We start from the raw sequence: 23,571 nt of genomic DNA on the forward strand, positions 1-23,571 counted from the left end.
TCAACTGACAGCTTAGGCCCACATCCCCCAAGGGCTCCTGGACTGCAGGAGGGTGTGCAGGCTGGGCTGAGGGACACCCTCTTCTCCCCCCCCGCCAGGGCACGAATTTCATGCACCGGGCCTCTAGTGTTATATAATTATGATGTAATTACATTCTATCATTTTATCTGAGGTCAGTGTAGGACCTTACATTGCACATGTACTTAAAAGTTATATTTGTATTTTAGGAAACAGATTAGATCAAATAATCATATTGCAATGTAATGTGCTAGAAATTATTATGCCACTTTTACTTTAAAAAATTTAAGCTAAATGGAATTAGAATAGAAATTGTGTGCATTCTGGCAGCTAAAAGAACTCAAATGCTGTTCTATAAAACTAGAAGTTATTAGTAATACTTCCTTTTAAAATAATAACAGATTTTTAAATTACACATATTTATTCTGCAACTTGGGTACATATATCAGATCATCTATATGAATCAAATACTTTTAGCTTCTGTAAGTTGAAAAAGAACAAAATAGTGCTTTCTATCAATTTCAGCCCGTCCTCAGAAGCTTGGCATCTATACTAGAATGCCTGATTATTGCTCATTCAGTTGGAGTGGAAAGTCTTTTTGCTGACTGCATGAAGTAAGTGATCTGAAGTAATGCTGTTACTATTAATTGAGGGATTCTGTTCTTTCATTCTCCTAATTTTCTGGGAAAATTTTAGACTTGGCTGGTTTTCTTGGATGCAGTATATGTAACTTAATGCTTACCTAATTGTAACAATTGAAAAGACATATTGATTTAGTTATTACTCAAGGTGCTTGGGATCAATTTTATGTTAGCCCAACCATTATTACTTATGTTAAAATCCATGCATATTAACCCAAAGTGGATTTAAAATATATGTTTTCCAAAAAGAGCATAGTTAAGTCCACTGTTTAGCTCACAAAAATAACTGTAAAGGTTAGTCAAAACATATATATGTACAAATTGAAAACACAAATATTGTTGAATATTATAATGAAAAATATTTTTATTTCTCTAACTTGAGATTCTTTTATTTATAACAGGTGGATTGTAAAGCATTTTGCAAGGTTTTGGTCTGAGAGAAACTTTGCAAATGTACCTCCTGAGATTCAGAAACATTGTCTTAACATGTTGATTCAGTCCTTAGTAAGTATAACCTGAATACTCTTGTTTGTATTTCACTTCAAGAGGTTTATTCAGTTGTTTATAAATAATTTCAATATTTCAGTTATAGAGGTAAAGCTGTATTCCAGATAACCCAGAACCAGTTCTGAAAACCTATCCTTAGGAGTCTCTTCCTATGTGCCAAATTCATTAGGCAAGGTTCAGTCAGAGAAGCAGGAAGGTATGTATTGGTTTATGAACAAAAGGTACTCGGTACCAGGGATGGAAGTCATCATTGGTTCAACAGCATGGACTTTCACTCACTAAGGTGGATTTGAATATAACACTGAAATTTCTCTATGGCAACATTCCCCAAGAGGACCAGCTATCTACCTGGTGGCAGGTTAATTACATTGGACTACTTCATGGAAAAGGCATGTGTTCTCAGTGGAATAGACATTTGCTCTGGATATGAATTTGCCTTCATTGCTCCTCGTGTTTCTGACAAAGCCACTATCCATGGACTTACAGAATGCCTTTTCCACTATCATGGTATTTCACACAGCATCACTTCTTACTAAGGAAGTCCACAGCAAATGATGTATAGCAATGGGCCCATGCTCACAATTTCACTTTTATCGTGTTTCCTATCCTGTTTCCTATCATCCTGAAGCAGCTGGCTCGATAAAATGGAAAAATTGTCTTTTTTTTTTTTTAAATCCTCACCAAGGATATTTTTCCATTGATTTTTAGAGAGATTGGGAAAGACAGAGAAAATTGATGTGAGAGAAACACATCGATTGGTTGCCTACTGCACAAGCCCCAATGAGGGCCTAGGCTGGGGAGGAGCCTGCAACCAAGGTATGTGTCCTGGACTGGAATCAAACCTGGGACCCTTTGGTCCTCAGGCCAAGGCTCTATCCACTGCGCCAAACCAGCTAGGGCTGGAATGGCCTCTTAAAGACTCACTTTCAGCGCCAGCAAGGTAGCAATGCCTTCTGGGGTTGGGATAGTGCCCTTCTAGAGACTGTATATGCTCTAAATTAACTTTTTATTTATGGTGCTATTTCTCTTATAACTTGGATTGGAGACTGTATATGCTCTAAATTAATTTTTTTTAAAATTTTTAATTAAATCTTTATTGTTCAGGTTACATTTGTTCCTCTTTTTTTCCCCCCCATAACTCCCCTCCTCCCCGTTCCCGCACATATTTATTCTGCAACTTGGGTACATATATCAGATCATCTATATGAATCAAATACTTTTAGCTTCTGTAAGTTGAAAAAGAACAAAATAGTGCTTTCTATCAATTTCAGCCCGTCCTCAGAAGCTTGGCATCTATACTAGAATGCCTGATTATTGCTCATTCAGTTGGAGTGGAAAGTCTTTTTGCTGACTGCATGAAGTAAGTGATCTGAAGTAATGCTGTTACTATTAATTGAGGGATTCTGTTCTTTCATTCTCCTAATTTTCTGGGAAAATTTTAGACTTGGCTGGTTTTCTTGGATGCAGTATATGTAACTTAATGCTTACCTAATTGTAACAATTGAAAAGACATATTGATTTAGTTATTACTCAAGGTGCTTGGGATCAATTTTATGTTAGCCCAACCATTATTACTTATGTTAAAATCCATGCATATTAACCCAAAGTGGATTTAAAATATATGTTTTCCAAAAAGAGCATAGTTAAGTCCACTGTTTAGCTCACAAAAATAACTGTAAAGGTTAGTCAAAACATATATATGTACAAATTGAAAACACAAATATTGTTGAATATTATAATGAAAAATATTTTTATTTCTCTAACTTGAGATTCTTTTATTTATAACAGGTGGATTGTAAAGCATTTTGCAAGGTTTTGGTCTGAGAGAAACTTTGCAAATGTACCTCCTGAGATTCAGAAACATTGTCTTAACATGTTGATTCAGTCCTTAGTAAGTATAACCTGAATACTCTTGTTTGTTTTTCACTTCAAAAGGTTTATTCAGTTGTTTATAAATAATTTCAATATTTCAGTTATAGAGGTAAAGCTGTATTCCAGATAACCCAGAACCAGTTCTGAAAACCTATCCTTAGGAGTCTCTTCCTATGTGCCAAATTCATTAGGCAAGGTTCAGTCAGAGAAGCAGGAAGGTATGTATTGGTTTATGAACAAAAGGTACTCGGTACCAGGGATGGAAGTCATCATTGGTTCAACAGCATGGACTTTCACTCACTAAGGTGGATTTGAATATAACACTGAAATTTCTCTATGGCAACATTCCCCAAGAGGACCAGCTATCTACCTGGTGGCAGGTTAATTACATTGGACTACTTCATGGAAAAGGCATGTGTTCTCAGTGGAATAGACATTTGCTCTGGATATGAATTTGCCTTCATTGCTCCTCGTGTTTCTGACAAAGCCACTATCCATGGACTTACAGAATGCCTTTTCCACTATCATGGTATTTCACACAGCATCACTTCTTACTAAGGAAGTCCACAGCAAATGATGTATAGCAATGGGCCCATGCTCACAATTTCACTTTTATCGTGTTTCCTATCCTGTTTCCTATCATCCTGAAGCAGCTGGCTCGATAAAATGGAAAAATTGTCTTTTTTTTTTTTTAAATCCTCACCAAGGATATTTTTCCATTGATTTTTAGAGAGATTGGGAAAGACAGAGAGAAAATCGATGTGAGAGAAACACATCGATTGGTTGCCTACTGCACGAGCCCCAATGAGGGCCTAGGCTGGGGAGGAGCCTGCAACCAAGGTATGTGTCCTGGACTGGAATCAAACCTGGGACCCTTTGGTCCTCAGGCCAAGGCTCTATCCACTGCGCCAAACCAGCTAGGGCTGGAATGGCCTCTTAAAGACTCACTTTCAGCGCCAGCAAGGTAGCAATGCCTTCTGGGGTTGGGATAGTGCCCTTCTAGAGACTGTATATGCTCTAAATTAACTTTTTATTTATGGTGCTATTTCTCTTATAACTTGGATTCATGGATTCAGAAACTAGGAAGGGAGAATGGCTCCACATACAATTATTCCTAGTGATCCAAGCAGAACTATTGCTTCCTACCTCTATAACTTTAGTTTCTGCTGATCCTAGATGTCTTAGTTCCAAAGAGAAAAATGCTTCCATCTAGAAACACTACAATGATTCTATTAAACCAGTGGTCGGCAAATTCATTAGTCAACAGAGGCAAATATCAACAGTACAACGATTGAAATTTCTTTTGAGAGCCAAATTTTTTAAACTTAAACTATATAGGTATGTACATTGTTATTAACTTAATTAGGGTACTCCTAAGGCTTAGGAAGAGCCACACTCAAGGGGCCAAAGAGCCGCATGTGGCTCGCGAGCCGCAGTTTGCCGACCACGGTACTAAACTAAAAGTTGAGACTGCTTCCTTCTGGTTACTTTGTAAACCAACAGGCAAAGAAGGGGAATTATTGGTAGATTGAATCTGACTATGGGGGAGATTGAGTTGGTAACAACGTGGGTAATGAGGAGTACACTTGGAATACTGTGCTCCCATGTCCTATGATTAAAATCAATGGAAAACTAACAATCAAATTTAGGCAGCACTGATAATGGCCCAGATTCTTCAGGAATTAAAGTTTGGGCCACCCTCCTGGATAAAGAATTACAAATAGCAGAGGTACTTGCTGAGAACAAAAGGGAATATGCAGTGTAGTGGGGAAAGGTAGATATAAATGCCAGCTATGAGCAAATGAACAGTTATAGAAATGAGCACTATAATAGTTATGATATAAACATGATTCATTTCCCTTTTTTTATGAATGTTTATATACACTGAGTGGCCAGATTATTATGACCTCCTGACGTTTGTAGGCAAATTAGCTATAATTTTGCACTGAAGTTGCTAGAGGGCCAGACCATTATAAATAGGGGAGCAGGTTGTTTAATACGACAGTAGAAGTGATTTTTTTCTGAAGATATGGGTAAACAACACGATTTAACAGCCTTGGAACGTGGGAGATATATATATATATATATCTCCAAGTATTTTTTACAGTCTTATTACCCTACCATCTAATATAAGACAATGTTAATATTAGTTAACTTTATATCTCTGTATTTAAGTTACTGACTCAAAGGGAAGTGTGAGTCAGTTTGAAGAACAGTGAACGTTATCCAAAGACAATACAAGAGAATTTTTATCCTCTTTTAAGGAAAGGGTTAGCCTATTTGTTGTATAGGAGATAGTTATGTTAGGCAGAAGCATAACTTTGTTATCCCTATTTGGGAATTAAATATGGTTTAAAGAGACGTGTATGGGTGCCAGGTTGACAAGGTACCTTGTCTGGGAAGCATGAATGAACCATGCTTCCCAGAATTTCCTTCTTTGTATATTTCTAGAGTGGCCACAAGAGAATTTGGCATGATATTTGTAAGGTAGATGTGAAGCAGCAGTAGCCTTTTTTTTTACACCAGGAAGATTGGAGCAGGCACTTTTAGCTTGTACATTTTGGTTGTTTGCTGGCTTACCTTGTTGGCGAGGAACAGCAGCCAGGCCTGCAAATGCTTCACCTTGCCCTGTATCCTCTTTTGGGTTCTCTTCTCCTGAGCCATGGATGTGTTTACCTCTTTGATGAAGGGTGCCAACATCTCCTGAAGGACACCCATTTCATCCAGGTTGGAGTCAGTGAGAGCTGAAATGAGTCCATCCTTGTGGATTACAACTTGTGCTCTTGGATATCAGCTTGTCCTTGATCTTCACTTTATGTCCATCTTCCCTTCTCGACTGCCTTCCCTGTGGACTTCAAACTACCACATCATCCTCAAAGATTGTCTAACCATCTCCCACAATTGTATAGGTTGAGACCTTATAACAAATTCCTTCATGTCTATAAATGCCACCACCACCATTACCACTACCAATACCACTACTATTACTACGAAGAGAAGGAGGAACAGGAGGCAGAGAAGGAGAAGTGGTAGTAGTAACAGTAGTAGTATTTGGTAGGTTTTTTAGACCTTTACAGTTCAAAAAATACTTTTTGTTTTATTGAAATTTTGTATAAAACAGGTACTATTATCTCCATTTCACATACGAGAAAGGAGAATCAGAGAGGTAAGTGCTTTTATTCAAGTTCACAGTGCCAGTAAATTACAAAGCTAGGTTTTAAAACCAATTGCTGCCATTCTCTCATTGTGGGCAAAGACTTTATTTTTAGAAAAGTATGGGCCTTCAAGTAGATCAGTGGAACAGAATAAAGAGTCTAGAAATAAAGCCATGCCTTTATGGTCAATTAATATTTGATAAGGGAGGCAAAAACAATTGGGTAAAGATAGTCCTTCAATAAATAGTGTTGGGAAAATTGGGCAGATATGTACCAAAAAAATGAAACTAGACCACCTTCTTACACCATACACAAGACTAAATTCAAAATGGAATAAAGACTTAAATGTAAGACTCGAAATCATAAAAATCCTAGAAGAAAACATAGGCAGTAAAATCTTGGACATGTCTCAAGCTACTGTATTTTTCCGTGTATAAGATGCCCTCATGTATAAGACACCCCTCACTTTTCCAACCCAAAATTAAGAAATCAATATTTTAAACATTTTGCTGGTTTTCCTATTAAGACCTTCTATTTTGGCATCTTAAGGAGTTGTTCTTTCTGTTTTCTCCACTGTCTCTTCATTCACTCAGTGGGAAGAGGTTCAAATTGTCTCTCTGCAGCTCTTTTTTCATGCTCTTTTGCATAGCTGATTGCATTTACTTTGAATTTTACAGAGTAAGACAGTCTCTTACTGGTATTTATCTTTTTAATTTTTGACATCTTTATGGGCCCAGAACGCTCCAGTCCCTGTTGCATCTGCGCACTTTCCACCTCCACCTCCAATAGCAATAAGGCTCGTGATTAGAGGAAGCCTGTTTGACAAGGTCTGGGCAGCTATGCACCCACGCGCGGCCCCCTCCTCGGCTGACTTCCGTGTATCAGATGCCCTCAATTTTCAGTCTAACGATTTTAGAAAAAAATAGCATCTTATACACGAAAAAATACGGCATATTTTTTCTGATATATCTCCTAGAGCAAGGGAAACAAAAGAAAAAAATAAACAAATGGGACTACATCAAACTAGAAGGTTTTTGCATGGCAAAGGAAACTATTGGCAAAATGAAAAGACAATCCACTGAATGGGAGAATATATTTGCCAATGATACATCTAATAAGGGGTTAATATCCAAAATTCATAAAGAACTTATATAACTCACCACCAATAAAATATATATTTAGCTTTTGATAAAAATAGGATATTTTTTTATTATTTTCCAATTAAAATTTAAAGTATGTTATCCAAAAATATTAAAGAAAGCAAACAGCCTTCTTAAGTCTCCTTTCATTCTAATTGAGTTCCACCACATGTACCATGGCATCACTTTAGTCTATCAGCTAGAAAACATACCCTTCCATTGGCTTTCCGTCCTTCCCTGTTTCTCTCTCCCAGTGCCTCAGATCCTCTTGGAATCACTTTTCAAAATAAACCATGTCTTAGACCCAGTCTAAGACTAGCAGTATTGGCCCAACAATTCTATTCCTAGGAATTTATCCTATAGATTTATTTACATACTAGAGGCCCAGTGCATGAAAATTCACACACTGGAGCGGGGAAGGGGGGGTGCGGGGGGGGTCCCTCAGCCTGGCCTGCCCCCTCTCACAGTCTGAGAGCCCCCAGGGTCGGGAGGAAACCCAGCCATCAGGGGAAGGCGACACCCCCATCACACCTCTGCTGCTGCCACTGCCAGCAGCACAAGCCTCAGGCGGCCCTGGGGGGCTGAGGGGAGCAGTGGGTGCCGCCATCTTTGAGGGTGGGGCAGTCAATTAGCATATTCCCTCCTTATTGGCTGTGGGCGCCGCCATCTTTGAGGGTGGGGCAGTCAATCAGTATATTCCCTCCTTATTGGCTGTGGGCGCCACCATCTTTGCAATGGCGTGAGGGCAATTAGCATATTCCCTCTTTATTAGGATGTGTGAAATAATGTTATCTACAACATTACAACAATAGCAAAAAAATTGTTAATGTAAATGTCCATAAGAGGACTGGTTGAATGACTTACAATATATCCATATTATGGATTGTTACATAGTTGTTAAAACAATAACAAGGTTCTTTACATTCTGATAACATAAATATTCCAGATGTATGCTAAGTGTAAAAGGGAAGGTACAGCATACTGTGCATATTAATGCCTCCATTTGAGGAAAATAAGGGGAAAATTACATATATTTGTGTTTATATGTACTAGTACATAACTCTGGAAAGATACAGAAAATAAATAATTGATTGGGACAAGGGAAAATGGGTGGCTTGGGGCAGGAAGAAGAGGGTCACTTTTCTTGGTAATACCCTTTATATTTTTTTGAAGTTTGAATCGTGTTCTGTTAACTATTGAATTAAAATTGTATGTGTTTGGTCTAAAAGTGTATTACATTTTCTTTTTGAGCCTCAGGCTATTCTGACATTTAATGTTATCGTGGATTCAGATCAATGTGGAATAAAACCACATAACACTTATTTTAGTTTTTAAGTAGATTGCAAGTTAAATCGTGATAACTATACTCTATATCTGTATTTTGAAAAAGATATTGCTGTCAGAGCAGATAACATATGTATGTAGTAAACATTTTGTAGATACCTGCCAAGTTTATTTGAATACCCTATACTTGGCACTACTACCAGAAAAAAATCCCTATAGTACAGCAAATTGGGCTTATTGCCTAAAACTCTTAGTAATTGCAGTTACTTAGGGAGTCACCAGATGAGAAAAGGATGATGGTGCTAAAATAATTTTAAAAAGACTTGAATTACAGCAAAGTATGGTTTCTTTTTACTCTAATAAATAAAGCAAGGGAAGTATATAATGTTTTAAAATAATTCTTGAGCCCTAGCCAGTTTAGCTCAGTGGATAGAGCGTCAGCCTGCAGACCAAAGAGTCCCAGGTTCAATTCTGGTCAAGGGCACATACTTTGGTTGCAGGCTCCTCCCCAGCCCAGGCCCTGGTCAGAGCTCATGCAGGAGGCAACCAATCGATGTGTTTCTCTCACATCGATGTTTCTGTCTTTCCCTCTCTCTCCACTCCCTCAAAAAAATCAATGGAAAGATATCCTCGGGTGAGGATTAACAAAACAAAACAAAAAAATTAAATAGCCCCCACCATGATGCTATACACCTAAAAAGCAAAAAAATTCTTGATAAATGGGTGAACATTTTAAATCTTGATGTTCAATAATTAAACTTAATTCAGCTTAGGAATTCACTTATAGATTCTAAGTCTGATAATGCTAAGAGATCAACAAATATTTGAGTGTCTACTATGATCCATTTCTTTGTTTTCTTGTTGTTTTTTTGTTTTTGTTTTTTTTTTATGATCCATTTCTATACTAGGCTTTGGGGATATAATGATGAGCCAAAAACAGATATGGTTTTACGCCTAATAAACATACAGCCTAATGGAGACGGATATTAATCAAATAGTTATGTTAATTATTGAATACTAGAGGCCCAGTGCACAAAATTCGTGCACTCGTGGCGGGGGGTGATCCCTCAGCCTGGTCTGTGCCCTCTCACAGTCTGGGAGCCCTCAGGCCCATGGGGAGCGGGCCTAAGCTGTCAGTCGGACATCCTTAGCACTGCTGTGGAGGTGGGAGAGGCTCCTGCCACCACTGCTGCGCTCACCAGCTATGAGCCCAGCTCAGGGCTTCTGGCTGAGCAGTGCTTTCCCTGTGGGAGTGCACTGACCACCAAGGAGCAACTCCTGCATTGAGCATGTGCCCCTGATGGTCAGTGTGCGTCATAGTGACTGGTCGTTCTGCCATTCAGTCATTTTTCATATTAGCCTTTTATTATATAGGATAGGATTGCAAATGAATGAGGTGATTTAAAGAAAAGGGACAGATTCTTTGATGGCACGTATAAAGGGAATCTGATGTAGGTCAGGAACCTACATCAGGGAAGAAATAGTGCTTGAGTTCAGATCTGAAAGCTACAGCGGGTATGCCAAGTTTATCTCATGCAGCCTACGTTAAGGATTTCATGCTGTCATTTCTAGATTTATTAGTTATCTATTGCTGTGTAACAAACAACACAAAACTAAGTGGCTTAAAACTACAGTTCATTATTTCTTACAATTCTGTGGGTTGACTGGGTGATTCTTTAGTTGATCTTGCCTGAGCTCTGTCCTGCACTGCTTTCAGCTGATAGCTAAGTTGGAGGCTGGGCCTCCTGTTCCATGTGGTCTTTCTTACCAGGCTTCTATATGGTCTTATGGTCCCAGAATTCCAAGATGGTAAAGACAACTGCAAGGCTTTTTGAGGCCTAGGCTCTGGAACTTGCACAACACCACTATTTGTGTGAGCAAGTGAAAAGGCCAGCATCAATACAAGGGATGAGGAAATAGATTTTACCTCTTGATGGATGGAGCTATAAAAAAAATTATGGCTATGTTTTTCAATCTACTACAGTCTATCAGATATTTCAATAATAGTTATTACCAAGCATTGTTTTAAGAACTAGAAATCAGCCTGGACAGTGTGGCTCAGTGGTTGAGTGTCAACCCATTAACCAAGAGGTCACCAGTTCAATTTCCAGTCAGGGCACATGCCCGGTTTGGGATTCAATCCCAAGTACGGGGCATGAAGGAGGCAGCTGATCGATGATGTTTCATTCTCATTGATGTTGCTATCTATCCCTCTCTCTTCCCCTCTCTATAAAAATAAAAATAAAATAAAAATTTTTTTAAAGAACTAGAAATCAAACATAAATAAGATGTAATTTATAAGTTGTTTTTTTCTTTTTCGTGGAGCCCATGGTATTTGTATATTGTCATTCCATTTTCCATAGAGATTAGTTTTTGTGAACATTTTTCCTATGGTATAAAAAATGAATCATCAGTAAATGAATAAAACATAAAAAGAGGGGTCTTACCTCATTAGAGAAGAGGAAAAAAATCACTGGGGATTATAAGCAATTTTTAGTCATTCTAAATTTGTAATAAAGAACATGTATTTTATAGTAATAAAAGAATTAAGGCTATGCTAGTGTAGCTATGCAATTATGAATGATACCTATAAAGACAAAAAATTAATTCGGTAGTGAAAATCTCAGGAAAGGTAAGTTTTTCTTTGTAGTTATAACTTGTTTTCAGGTTTGTTTTAGCTTCTTTAAAAGGTGATTTCTTCCAAGCTCAGTTTGCCCTTTGGGGTAATTTTGAATGAATGAATAAATATTACATGTAAAACTAATGATAAAGGTATTAGCTACCTGAAATTTTTGGGGTTTTTTTGCCAGAAGCATTACAAGAAAACAAAAGTATTTTTATTTGCTTAGAAAATGATTTTATGAACAGTAATCTAACTTTTTTTCCAATATTTTTCAAATTATAAGAATGATAAGAATGCTGCTTTTCTTCTGATGGAAAGTGACAGGCTAATCATCAGTTTGCCCAGAGTGAAGTGGACAGAAGCAGCACTGACTATGGCATCTCGGCTACAGGAAGAATGCATTGCATTTATTGTAGAAAACTTCTCCAAGATCATTCAGAGTGAAAATTTTGCACTTCTCTTACAGGTACTCTGTCTAAAATTATATCCTATATTTAGTTCCATCTTTGTGTTCAGATTATAATTACGCAACAGTTTTTAAATGCAGGTTGTCATTGATTAAATTAGTATGGCTTAAATAAATTCCATAGCAGATGGCAGGTTTGCGTAGGATTTGGAGCAGTGATGGACAGGATTTTTGGCTCACAAGATAATGAAGGCAGGAAGGGACAGGTTTGTGTACCCTGGCAAAGCCCAATGTAATGCTAGCCAACTCTAACCCTCTATCAGCATAAGCCATGTTTTAGAAACTAAAGTCACAATGATATTGTTTTGGTCACTAATACAATTATGGTCCATGCAAAATTCTTTGTTTTCTTGGGGACCCACTTTCTCTAAATGTAGTCATTGAATAAAGAACTTCTTTTACTTTTTTCTAAACTCTGTTTTTAGGATGATTTTGGCTTTTAAGATAAGTGTGTGTATGCGTGAAGGTATTTTTAACAACGGAAAGGGATTATTATAATAATAGTTGTTATTATAATAATAATTACATTATTTTAACAGAGGAAGTAAGATTTCTGATTGATTTCGAACAGCCAGTTTTGATTAATGGCATGCTGTAATGCCAGACTCTCACATTTCTTACACATTTTACATGTATTCCTATTAAATATCAATTTCTGTGTTTCATAGTCACAAGCAATGAGCAGCACAGCTGATTTGTTGGACAAAATTTTAAAAGCAGTCGAAGAAAACATTACCACTGAGAATAGTTGCTCTCTTCTTATGGCTCTGGACAAGTTACTGAACTCGGACAGTATAAAAGAAATGGTATTGAATGTAATAATAACGTTCATTAACATGGTTTAATATTTAAACTGTTTTAAGATTTTTAAAAAAATGCCCATTTTAAATGTTGCTTGGTTGAAACTAGGTAATGGATACCTGGGGATTGGTTATAGTCTACTTTGGTGTATATTTGGTATTATCTTACAGTACAAAAATATTTTCATTTTTATTTTCCTCCAAATGGACATATTATAAAAGTTTGGAATTTGGCAATTTTACTGGCTAGTTCTAGACATAGTGTGGTATTTAATAATATTAATTGATATAGCATAACTTTAGTATTTCTCTCTGGTCACTACTTTAAAATTCCTAAATATAAAACAGAATTTAAAATAATTTTTTAGAAATTTTAATCATCAAGTATCTTTTATTTTTATAGTATATTCATAATGCATTTTTGTCTTAAAACAATCATATTAAAATAGTATTGACTGGGAAAAAGCAAAATTAAAATATTACTTATTTTTAAATGCAATTAATAATAATTACTAAGCTAATTGCTAATTATTGACATTTTATATTTAACAAGAGTGATAAAAAATTTTTCATCATATTTTTACTACTGCATAGAGTATTTGACCTTGTAATGTCATAGTGGATTTGAAAAGGCTGAGGAAGGTATTCATGTAAAGGCCATTGGTGGTTTAAAATAATGTTTAGTTGAAAGGATAAGGTTTAGCTTCATGTTCACTGTAAAATTCTGTTGTGAAGAGTAAGCCTTCATAAAGAACATGTACCCGACGATCTTGAAAATCTAAGTGATGACATCATTGATCTAGCTTAGGAATAAGTAGATTCGGAAAGGAATAATGACTGGTTGCTATGACAATGTGGCTCTCACCAGCTGCTGATTTGTTGCTTGAACGCAGGGTTTTACGTGCAGGATCCAGGCTGTGCGTGATAAGCTGTGGATCTTCCTGGTTCAGTCTTTCTATGCTGTTCGTCACACAGAAAGCTGGAAGCTGATGAGCACAGATGATCAACAGAAAATCCAAGCAGGTATATTAACCCTGAGATTTTTTATTCTTCATATTATAATCTTTGTGACAAAGGATATTTTGAGGGGATTCTAATAAGTGATAGAATTAATGTTTGTTTGTTTCTGTTCAATAATAGCTTGCTGATTAAAACTAGTGATAGTATGTTTAGGCAGTTTTAATAAATCATACTCTCATGCTATTCTTAGAAAATGAAACTCATTTCATACATATATGTGTGTATGTTTTATGTGTATGTGAATATATAAATTTTTTATCTTACTTTATATTAACAACAATGTTCCAGCCAAATTTGCTTAAAAGCATTCTTGTTTTACTTAAAGAGACTGATTAGAAGTGTAGGAAAATGTAAGCCATATAGAACAGATTATCAAACATCACACTTTCTCTTCCTTTTTAAATATATTTTCATAAGCTTTTCCATCTTTTGCATAAGATACCCTTTCCTGTCGTTTTTGCCTACATTAGATGGGTTAATTTCACAATTGATTGGTTCAGTGATATGGTGTGTGCTATTGCGGAGTGTCCCTCAGGAGCCACACAGTGGTCTCTGACATTGAATAGATAACATTTGAAACATTAGTATTAAACAAAAGATGTATATAGCTCAGAATGTGTGTTTCAAAAATATTAAAATAAAATTTTGAGGGTATGGAACTAAAAATGGCTTCATGACTATTTTTGGGTTAAAGCAGGTGCCTTAGAAAATATATTGGCAGATTCAGCAAGTGTACTTTGAAACATTTTAAGGTAAGAAAGACTAGATACTGTATTTTATGAGGAAAACATTTTTTATTATAAAACATGGAAGCCATATGTGATATAATATATTCTTGATAGTACCTAGATATGTTAAATTCTTTAATGGTTTAATCAGAATGTGATTTGCTCTGTCTTGTGTTATGAGCATAATATAATAGTGTAGCTAGATGTGATCTCGAGAACAGTTTTCAAAGAAATTCAACAACAACAAAAACAAGCAAAATCATCGAACAAAAATCACGAGGTCTTCAGAAATTAGAAATTTATTCCTTGTTACTCTTTCTGTACTGATTTTTAAATGACAATTTAATCTTTACTATGAAATCTGTATAATGTGAAGAAATAAGATCAGCATTCCCAGAGTAGGTGTCATTAAACTCTCTTCTGATTGGCAGTTAACTTTATTTTTCTCCAATTTAGAGGATTTCATACTTAAGTTGAGCCTCAATGTTCTTTATCGTAATTCTTTAAAATGTTAATTAAAATTACATGTAAATACATATATATGTATATACATACATACACACATATCTAAAACAAAATATTATTGGTAATCCAACTAATTGTCAAAAAAACTTTTCAATCGATTGCATTACAGTGTAAAAATGATGTTTTTTAAAATCTTAAATGTGCTGAATTATAATTGTTCCTGACTTCTGGATAATTATTGTATTGTGAAACTCCAGAGAAAGGGGTGATTCTAGGTTGTCTTTCTTATAACATTTCTTTATTCTAGTTTGAGTTACTGACCTTTGGAAGAAATTATATAGAAATTTCTTCCTGTGTATTATTGTGCTAAGTCATTTGCTAACTATAAATCAGCTCTGATAATGCCATTTCTATGACCCTGCTTTGTCTTATAGCACAGATCCTATAGAATAGAGATAGCAGAAGATGCATGATAGAGTTACAGATAATTTGATGAATTTTCATCAGTTGTTTTAACAAAAAGAAAATAAATTTTGGAAAGTATATGTATTTCTTCAAAATATATTTTAGAGCCCCATAAGCTTCAAAAGGGAAAAATGCATTAGGTAAACTGTATGTGTAGCTCTTGTACCATTAATTCCTAGATACTTTCCTGATGTCATTCAAATTCTTATTTGAAGAACATAAACATGACTTCTCCAGTATCCCCATATAAACCTAATCAATAAAATGATTATTTCTGTGATTCTAAAAAGAACATGAGTTTGAGGATTTTTTTTTATTTCATTTCAATAGAACCTTATCTTTTTCTCTTTCCTCTTTCCTAATGATATACGGGCAAAACAAGAAAATATTTGTAGTTAATTTCAATAGTATTTTTGTAATTTTTAGGATAAACATTTCTCATATTTAATAGTTCATAAATACCACATTTGCCACAATCTGTAATTTTTTGAAATTTGGAATACTAAATGAAGCCAGTTATCTTAAAAATTTTACAGCTTAAAATAATTTTGGTTGCCCTAACTGGTTTGGCTCAGTGGATAGAGCGTCAGCCTGCGGACTGAAGGGTCCCAGGTTCGATTCCAGTCAAGGGCATGTACCTTGGTTGCGGGCACGTCCCCAGTAGGGGGCGTGCAGGAGGCAGCTAATCGATGTTTCTCTCTCATCGATGTTTCTAACTCTCTATCCCTTTCCCTTCCTCTCTGTAAAAAATCAATAAAATATATTTTTAAAAAAAAAGTTTGGTTTTTATAAAATGTATGAATCTTCTCTGTGAGATTTTGTATTATTTATTAATTTTAATAACAAAATTCATAGGGAACAAAAAACCAGATTCAAAATGTGATTTTAAAAATTTAGTATAATAGGGAATTGTCTTTGTGTACTAGGTTGGTTTCAGCTATTTTAAAATTATTTTCTATCAAGACAAACCCTTTTTCTGCTAGTATACTATTTTCCCTCTGATTTTATGTTAATAATAGTGCCTACTATAAAAATAAATTGATGTTTCTTTTTACAGCTGCATTTGACAAAGGTGATGATCGAAGACTTGGTAAAAAGCCTATATTCAGTAGCTCTCAGGTAAACTTTAAAAATTTTATAGGTCCAAATGAGAAAAGATACCCAATAATTTAAATTTTATTATTTTATTTCAAAATAATTTTTAAAAATATATTCTTTAATTAAAGCTATTCCTTAATGGAAATAATTTTGGGTCTTTTTTAAATCAAGTGAACATTTCATAAATTTTTTAATGATGTGAATTTTTATATCCAGCTGGCATAGAAAGTGTAATATTGTCTACCTTTTTTATTTCCTTGAAAACCTTTTTGGCAGCTAACATATTGGAGCTATTCCAGTAGATCAGAAATTGTCTAGAATTCTAGACCTAATTCATGTCTGTTTTTATAATTAACCTATTTCTTACAAAAGGAAATTTTGGTTGTCCCAGTTTTTTCTATACTAGGATTTTAATTCATGTAATAAATATGTGGTGTGAAAAAGGCAGTTAGTACCAAAACGTTACTTAGTATACTCTAAAAATTACTTAGTATACTTATATGAGGTATCTAAAGTAGTCAAAATCTTAGAAACAGGAAGTAGAATGGTGGTTATTAGGGCCTGGGAGGACATAGAGTTTTAGTTTTGTAAGATGAAAAACTTCTATGGATCTTTTGCACAAGGAGCATATAGTTAACATGATTGTATTGCCTACTTAAAAATGGTTAAGATAGTAAATTTTATGTTGTTTGTTTTTTACCACACACATAAATTACTTGGTGTATTCATTATAACATGAAATACTTTTTTCTTCTCCAAAAATGTTACTAGTATTAGCAATGGTTAGAGGTCCAAGCTAGCTAACTTACACATGGTTACTCAATAATATATTTGAAGTACGAAATTATACTAACCTAGTATTGTGCATTACAGAGACAGGGAGACATACATTGAGATTTCTAGTTTTGAATGCAAAGAGCATACTGCCTTTGCAGAGTGGGATAGGGAGTCTTTTCTTCCTCATCAGCCAGTAGATAAGAACTTATACAACTCTAAGCCACAACTGAGAGCTCTCCTGGCTTGAGGCAGAGGTCAAATTCCAAATGTCTTCTGTAAAAAACTGGGACACTGGAGTTTTTTGCCAGTAAACTTCCTAGGATTATTTCCCAAAGTGTGTTCCACAGAATACCAGCTCCCTCATGTTCTACCTACCAACATGTATCATCAACTAAGTTTGAGAATTGCTGCACAGCATAGCTCCTCTTAGAGACCAATGATGCATACTAGCACGCAAAAGCTCTGAGAAACACTATAATAAAGAACACTGTTGAATTCAGTTTTATCCAAATTATCCCCAAGTTTTATAGTCATAGAACACCACTAGACTCCCCTTCAGTCCTTTGTATAGTTACTAGAGGTCCGATGCATGAAATTCGTGCATGGGCGGGGGGCGGGGGGGGGGGATACCCTCAGCCCAGCCTGCACCCTCTCCAATCCGGGATCCCTCTCACAATCCGGGACCGCTGGCTCCTAACTGCTCACCTGCCTGCCTGCCTGATCACCCCTGACTGCCCCCCCTGCTATCCTGATGACCCCTAACTGCCTCTGCCTGCCGGCCTGATCACCCCCAACTGAGAGGCTGGCAAGTGAGGCGGGGAACGTTGGAGTCCGCAGCAAGCAAGCCTCGTGCTCGCTTCAGTGCCTGGCTGCCGGCCGCCATCTTGGCTGACAGTTAATTTGCATATACTCACTGATTAGCCAATGAAAAGGGTAGCGGTCGTACGCCAATTACCATGTTTCTCTTTTATTAGTGTAGAAGATACTGAACATACTCAAGGAAATGCACCTTAGGACATTTTTTTGTGTGTACCCTGTTACCCCAGTGGATTTTTTAAGGTCCTAAGAATTAGCCTATCTGCCTTCCTTTCCCCTTTCCTATTAACTGTTATCAACCAGGCTTTTCCTCCTTCCTTGCCCTACAGCAAAATTGAACAGAGTCTGATTGTTCTTCCTTATCCCTCTGATTTCCAGGTTGAACAAGGGTTTATACTCTTAACCACAAAGGAAAAAACAGATTAATATGTTTCCCTCAGAAAGGCAGTGATATTCCAAAATGGGTGCTGGACATAGAGAGTTTAAATCTTGACTTCACATTTACTATCTGTGTCATTGCTGAGTCCTAGTATGCTTATCTATAAAATGGGTTGATAAAACCTAGCAGGATTATTATGAAAATTAAGTCAAATAATTTATGTGCAGTTATCTGGTGTGTAGTAAGTGCTCAATAAGTGTGGAATGAATAAATGTGTCTTCCACATTTATAGACAGAAAAGTTTAAGAAGACTGCTAGTATCAAAATACTTAAGGGTAAACATATGATATCTGGGGTTGCTTCAAAATAAAACAGGGGTGCCCGACTGGCATGGCTCAGAACCAGGAGGTCACAATTCAATTCCCTGTCAGCGCACATGCCTGGGTTGCGGGCTTGGTCCCCAGTGTGGGGTGTGCAGAAGGCAGCCAGCCGATCAATGATTCTCTCTCATTGATGTTTCTCTCTCTCTCTCTCCTTCTCCCTTCCTCTCTGAAATAAATAAAAATATTAAAAAATAATAATAAGACAGGGGTAGTTATATATTAAACAAAATTGGCCCAGAGTTGATGATTGTTTAGGCTGGTTAATAGGTTCATGGGGATTCATTATACTGTTCTGTCTTCTTTTGATTGTTTAAATTTTTCTATATTAAAAAGTTAAAACAAGAAGAAATAGCACTAGAACCAAAAGGGTTGCCCAAGAGGATTGCTTTGTAGGGTTACCCTCTTTTTCTTTATTTTTGTCAGTTGCTCATGGTGACCATTCCAAGTTGGCCATTTGTATATGGGTAATATATGTAAACTTTGCAGATGTAAGTCAGAGACTGCCTAGAAATGTGTATAAATTGAAACCCCAGCATGATGTACTGTGTTAATGTGAAATTTTTGAAAGGAGTGTAGTTACCCCATATACTATATAGATCTCACCCATAGCATGATGCTCTAAAATAGATTCAGTGACAGAATAAATTAAGTAGGATCAGTTTTAGGGGTGGGAAGAGGTCTGCCTAGTTTTAGGTATTAACCCTTTTCGGTCCAACGTGGAGGCTGACTCGACAGACCAGGCGCTAGGAGCAGGTCCAACGTCGAGGCTGAGACACCACAAACCGGTTCAACATTCAATCCCATCAATTAATTTGGACCAGACTGTTTGAATTCCAAAAATAAAATTGGACCGTAAAGGGTTAAAAATAAAGAATAAAATAAAGAAATCTTTTTAAAAATAAAGAATCCTGGCTGGGCAGCTCAGTTGGTTAGAGTGTCATCCTGATATGCCAAGGTTGCGGATTTGATCCCCGGTCAGGGCACATACAAGAATCAACCAATGTATGCAAAAATAAGTGGAACAACAAATCGATGTGGTTTCCTCTTGCGCTCTCTCCCCCTCCTTTCCTATCTCTTTTAAAATCAATTTAAAAAATAAATATTTTTTGAGCTAAGATTTGATCAAGAAAACAAAAAGTGAGAGTTAAGCCTATTTGAACTTTATAAATATTATACACTACACTGAATTGGACCAGTCTCCACCCTCTGATCACACATAGTTTGAGGCCTAGAGATGTTAATGATCTTTTAAATATCCTAAGTCAAAGGTAAAGATAGGACAAGAACTAATGATTCTCTTATTATCATATCTTGCTTTTTCCTAAACTTAGCCAGGTTATTATTTATTTACTAGAGGCCCAGTGCACAGATTCGTGTACGGGGGTGGGGGTGGGCCTCTCAGCCTGGCCTGCCCCCTCTTGCAATTTGGGATCCCTCAGGGATGTCTGACTGCCAGTTTAGGCCTGATCCCGGGGCCTAAACTGGCAGTCGGACATCCTCCAGTGATGTAGCAGTGCACCAAGCGGCAGCCAGGGAGGAGCCCGAGCTAGGGCCAGGCACCGCACCACTGGCACTCATCCCAGCCCGCTGTGCCTGCCGCCACCACTCAGTAGCGCTGCCATGGGGTCAGGAGAGGCTCCCGATGCCGTGGCAGGTGCGCTTCTCAGACGTGAGCCCTGCGGGTGCACACTGGTCAGTGCGCGTCATAGTGACTGGTTGACTAGTAGTCCCGGTTGTTCCATCATAACAGTCGCTTCGGCTTTTATATATATAGATGTATAAACATAGATGTTAATTTTATCTTAGACAAAATTTTAATGTAGTTGGAAGCTTTCTATATTTAGAAATAATTAGACTTTGAACTTTACAATATATGCTCAGGTTTAACAACATTCACCATCTTTTTTTGTGTGTATTTAGTATGTGGTGGGCACAGTGCTAAGGGATACAAAGATGAAGATAACACAGGCTCTGCCTTATATCTCTACAATATCATATAGCTTTCCAAAGCAGGGGAAAAGCATTCAAATTTTTTAAAAAGGCAAAATAATTTCAAATTTTCTACCAATTAAAATTTTTCTTTATTTTCTTCCATATCAAGGTTAGTTCTAAACAAAATGATGAAATAGGTACATTTGTCTTCAGTTCCTTTCTATTTTCCCTCTTTTACCTATTCTTAGGATCCTTTTTTCTCCACTTTCTCCAGACAACCAAAACTGTATTACTATTTTTTTTTCTGCATTACTACCTTGTTCCCTTTTTTGTTATTGTTAATCCTCATCCAAGGATATTTTTGGCATTGATTATTTTTAGAGAGTGGAAGGGGGTGTGGGAGAGAGAGAAATATCAATGTGAGAGAAACACATCAATTGGTTTCCTACTGCTTGCCGCCTGATCAGGGCCAAGGATCAAACCTGTAACCGAGGTACATGCCCTTGAGTAGGAATCAAACCCGAAACCCTTTGGTTTGGGGGCTGATGCTCTAACCATTGAACCATGCTGGCCAGGGCAGTATCTTGTTTCTTTTAAAAAACCAAATTTTTCAGATATGATGTTGTTTCTCAGAGTGCTTTTTTTCTTTTTCTTTAAATGAGGACTCTAAGAAGTAAATAATTTATGTGCAGTTATCTGGTGTGTAGTATTCTTACCACAGAGGATAAAATTTCTGGCATTTGGCCCTTTCTGGTGTGCTCAGTGGTCAGAGCATTGGCCCTCACACAGAAGGGTCTTGGGTTTGAACTTTATAAATATTACACACTACACTGAATTGGACCAGATCCCCGGCCTGGTTAGGGCACGTGCGGGAGGCAGACAATCGATGTGTCTCTTTCACATCTCTCTCTCTCTCTCTCTCTCTCTCTCTCTCTCTCTCTCTCTCCCCTCTCTCTCTCTCCCTCTCTCCCTCCCTCCCTTCCTCCCTCCCTCCCTTCTCCCCACTTTCCACTTTCTCTAAAAAATCAATGGAAAAAATATCCTTGAATGAGGATTAACAAAATAATGATTTAAAAATTTTCTGGTATTTTTTGGTGAAAAGCTTGATAATGTCTCTCAAATTATACCATATAAATGACCACCTACATAAAGCAGTAAATCATGAGGTCAAATCCTAGTTCCATCCCTTATCAACATATGATCATGGGTAAATCACATACTTGCTTTAATCCCCAGTTTCTTGCCTAAGAAATAGAGATAGCAACAGGAACTATCTCATAGTATTGTTTTAAGATGAAGTGAGATGATGTATGAAAAGGGTTTTAGCACAGAACCTGAGAGTGGGCGTTCAAAGATATTGGAGGTTGTCATTCTCTCAAGCCATCCTGACACTGTCAGGTATTAATTCTCTATCATAACTTCATAAAGTTAAGTAATATGCCTTTTAAAGTAGTATAGGTTTTAAATATTTTGTGCTGTATTTTAGATTTGATTAAGGTAATATGATCAAAAACACATTGTAAGTATTGCTCAAAGTCACCAAAGATAATTCAAGTTTGACTGAAACTAAATTATGAACTTTGCTGGGGCGGGGATTTCTTTGGAAACTGGCTTACTTAAATGTTAAGTATATGTCAAAGACTCCAGTCAAGTTACAAGGTATTTTTTTCTTCTTTGTAGCAAAGGAGACAAGTTTCTGACTCTGGTGTTATAAAAAATAAATCTTTGAGAGAAAATAATAAGAAAGAGTGCTGGAGGTGCCCCTCTGCTAACCAAAAGATGAAATCTGATGGATTAGGAGCATCTGGACATTCATCAAGTACTAATAGAAATACTATAAATACAACTTCGAAGCATGATGACTTAAAGGAAAAGGATAGTATAAAAATAGCACCTAAGATTATAAAAGAATTAAAATCTGGGGGGAAAACTGTTTCTGGAAAGCCCAAAGCTATAATAAAACCCAAAACAGAAAACAACGATAATGCAAAGTCAGCGAACATGTCACCTAGACAAGTTGTGGAAAGATCAGCAACAACAGCAACGAATGGACACAAAAATGCACTAAATGGGAAAAGAGTGAGAAATGAAGAAGGACAAATGACAGGTGCCAGACCCAAGGTACTCACTGGAAACCCAAATGGGCAAGCCAGAGCAAAGCCTTTGAAGAAAGGCACAGGGAAAGATTCTCCATGCCTTGGCATCGCAGGACCCTCCAGCAGATCTACAAATTCAAGTGTGGAATTATTGGTTTCCACTGACTGTCTGGATGAACCAGAAGTGAATGGATCAATAGGAGAAGAGAAGCCATCTGGTCATGAACTGTCCTTTTCTGAATCTCCAGGACAGACAGAGAAAAACTTTGTAGAAAGTATCAAAACTTCCACTGTAGGTGGGTTTTAGCACACTTTTTTAAAAGCTCCTGACAGTTAAAGTTCCTAGAAAAAAATGACCTGTTTGGACTTTTATTTAGTTCACATGCAAAAAAGTATTTATTTACATGTATTCATGCAAACAGAGAAAACCCAGTTCTTCCCTCATTGACAATTAATTTTGTTTAGTGCCTGACCAGTGACTTTGTAAATAATTGTTACGTGTTTAGTGTTCCATCTCATCACTCACTTTTTCTTAATTTACAGCAGTAAAATCTCGACCTGTTTCAAAAGTTACCAATGGAACTTCCAATAAAAAAAGCATTCATGAACAAGAAACTAATATAAATAATAGGTAAGTCTTCATTCATTATTTTACCTATCCATTAGTTTTCTCTGAAAGTTACTAACTTCTAGCTAAATATTTTAAGTATCTTTTCTTTTTTGTTAGAAAATGTAATGTATTTACACAATGATATTTTAAAACTTTTCTTATTTACTAAAAGAAGTTAGTATAGTTATGTAAAATGATGATTGGTGCAAATAATTTACACTTGTCCCACTTGATTATGCATTGTTTTATCATACTTGATCTACAGTTTTATAAACTTAAAGACATATGCACATATGT

At 36.5% G+C, this 23,571-nt stretch overlaps 1 protein-coding gene across 3 annotated transcripts in view; it reads left to right on the top strand.

Annotated features, from left to right (window-relative positions):
• Positions 1 to 23,571, top strand: part of KIAA1107 (KIAA1107 ortholog) — a 90,609-nt gene that overhangs the window by 60,428 nt on the left and 6,610 nt on the right. The window contains exons 8-15 of one of the 3 annotated variants that reach the window (XM_014550050.1): positions 544 to 632; positions 1,061 to 1,163; positions 11,523 to 11,705; positions 12,374 to 12,511; positions 13,399 to 13,528; positions 16,241 to 16,302; positions 22,249 to 22,960; positions 23,208 to 23,295. In XM_014550050.1, the coding sequence (XP_014405536.1) occupies positions 544 to 632; positions 1,061 to 1,163; positions 11,523 to 11,705; positions 12,374 to 12,511; positions 13,399 to 13,528; positions 16,241 to 16,302; positions 22,249 to 22,960; positions 23,208 to 23,295 (1,505 nt within the window). Of the gene's footprint in view, positions 1 to 543; positions 633 to 1,060; positions 1,164 to 2,437; positions 2,527 to 2,954; positions 3,058 to 6,186; positions 6,205 to 11,522; positions 11,706 to 12,373; positions 12,512 to 13,398; positions 13,529 to 16,240; positions 16,303 to 22,248; positions 22,961 to 23,207; positions 23,296 to 23,571 lie in introns of those variants that run through there. The other 2 variants (XM_005878961.2, XM_014550051.1) reach the window with 2 other exon arrangements.

Source organism: Myotis brandtii, unplaced genomic scaffold, assembly GCF_000412655.1.
Source record: "Myotis brandtii unplaced genomic scaffold, ASM41265v1 scaffold58, whole genome shotgun sequence".
Lineage (NCBI taxonomy): Eukaryota > Metazoa > Chordata > Mammalia > Chiroptera > Vespertilionidae > Myotis > Myotis brandtii.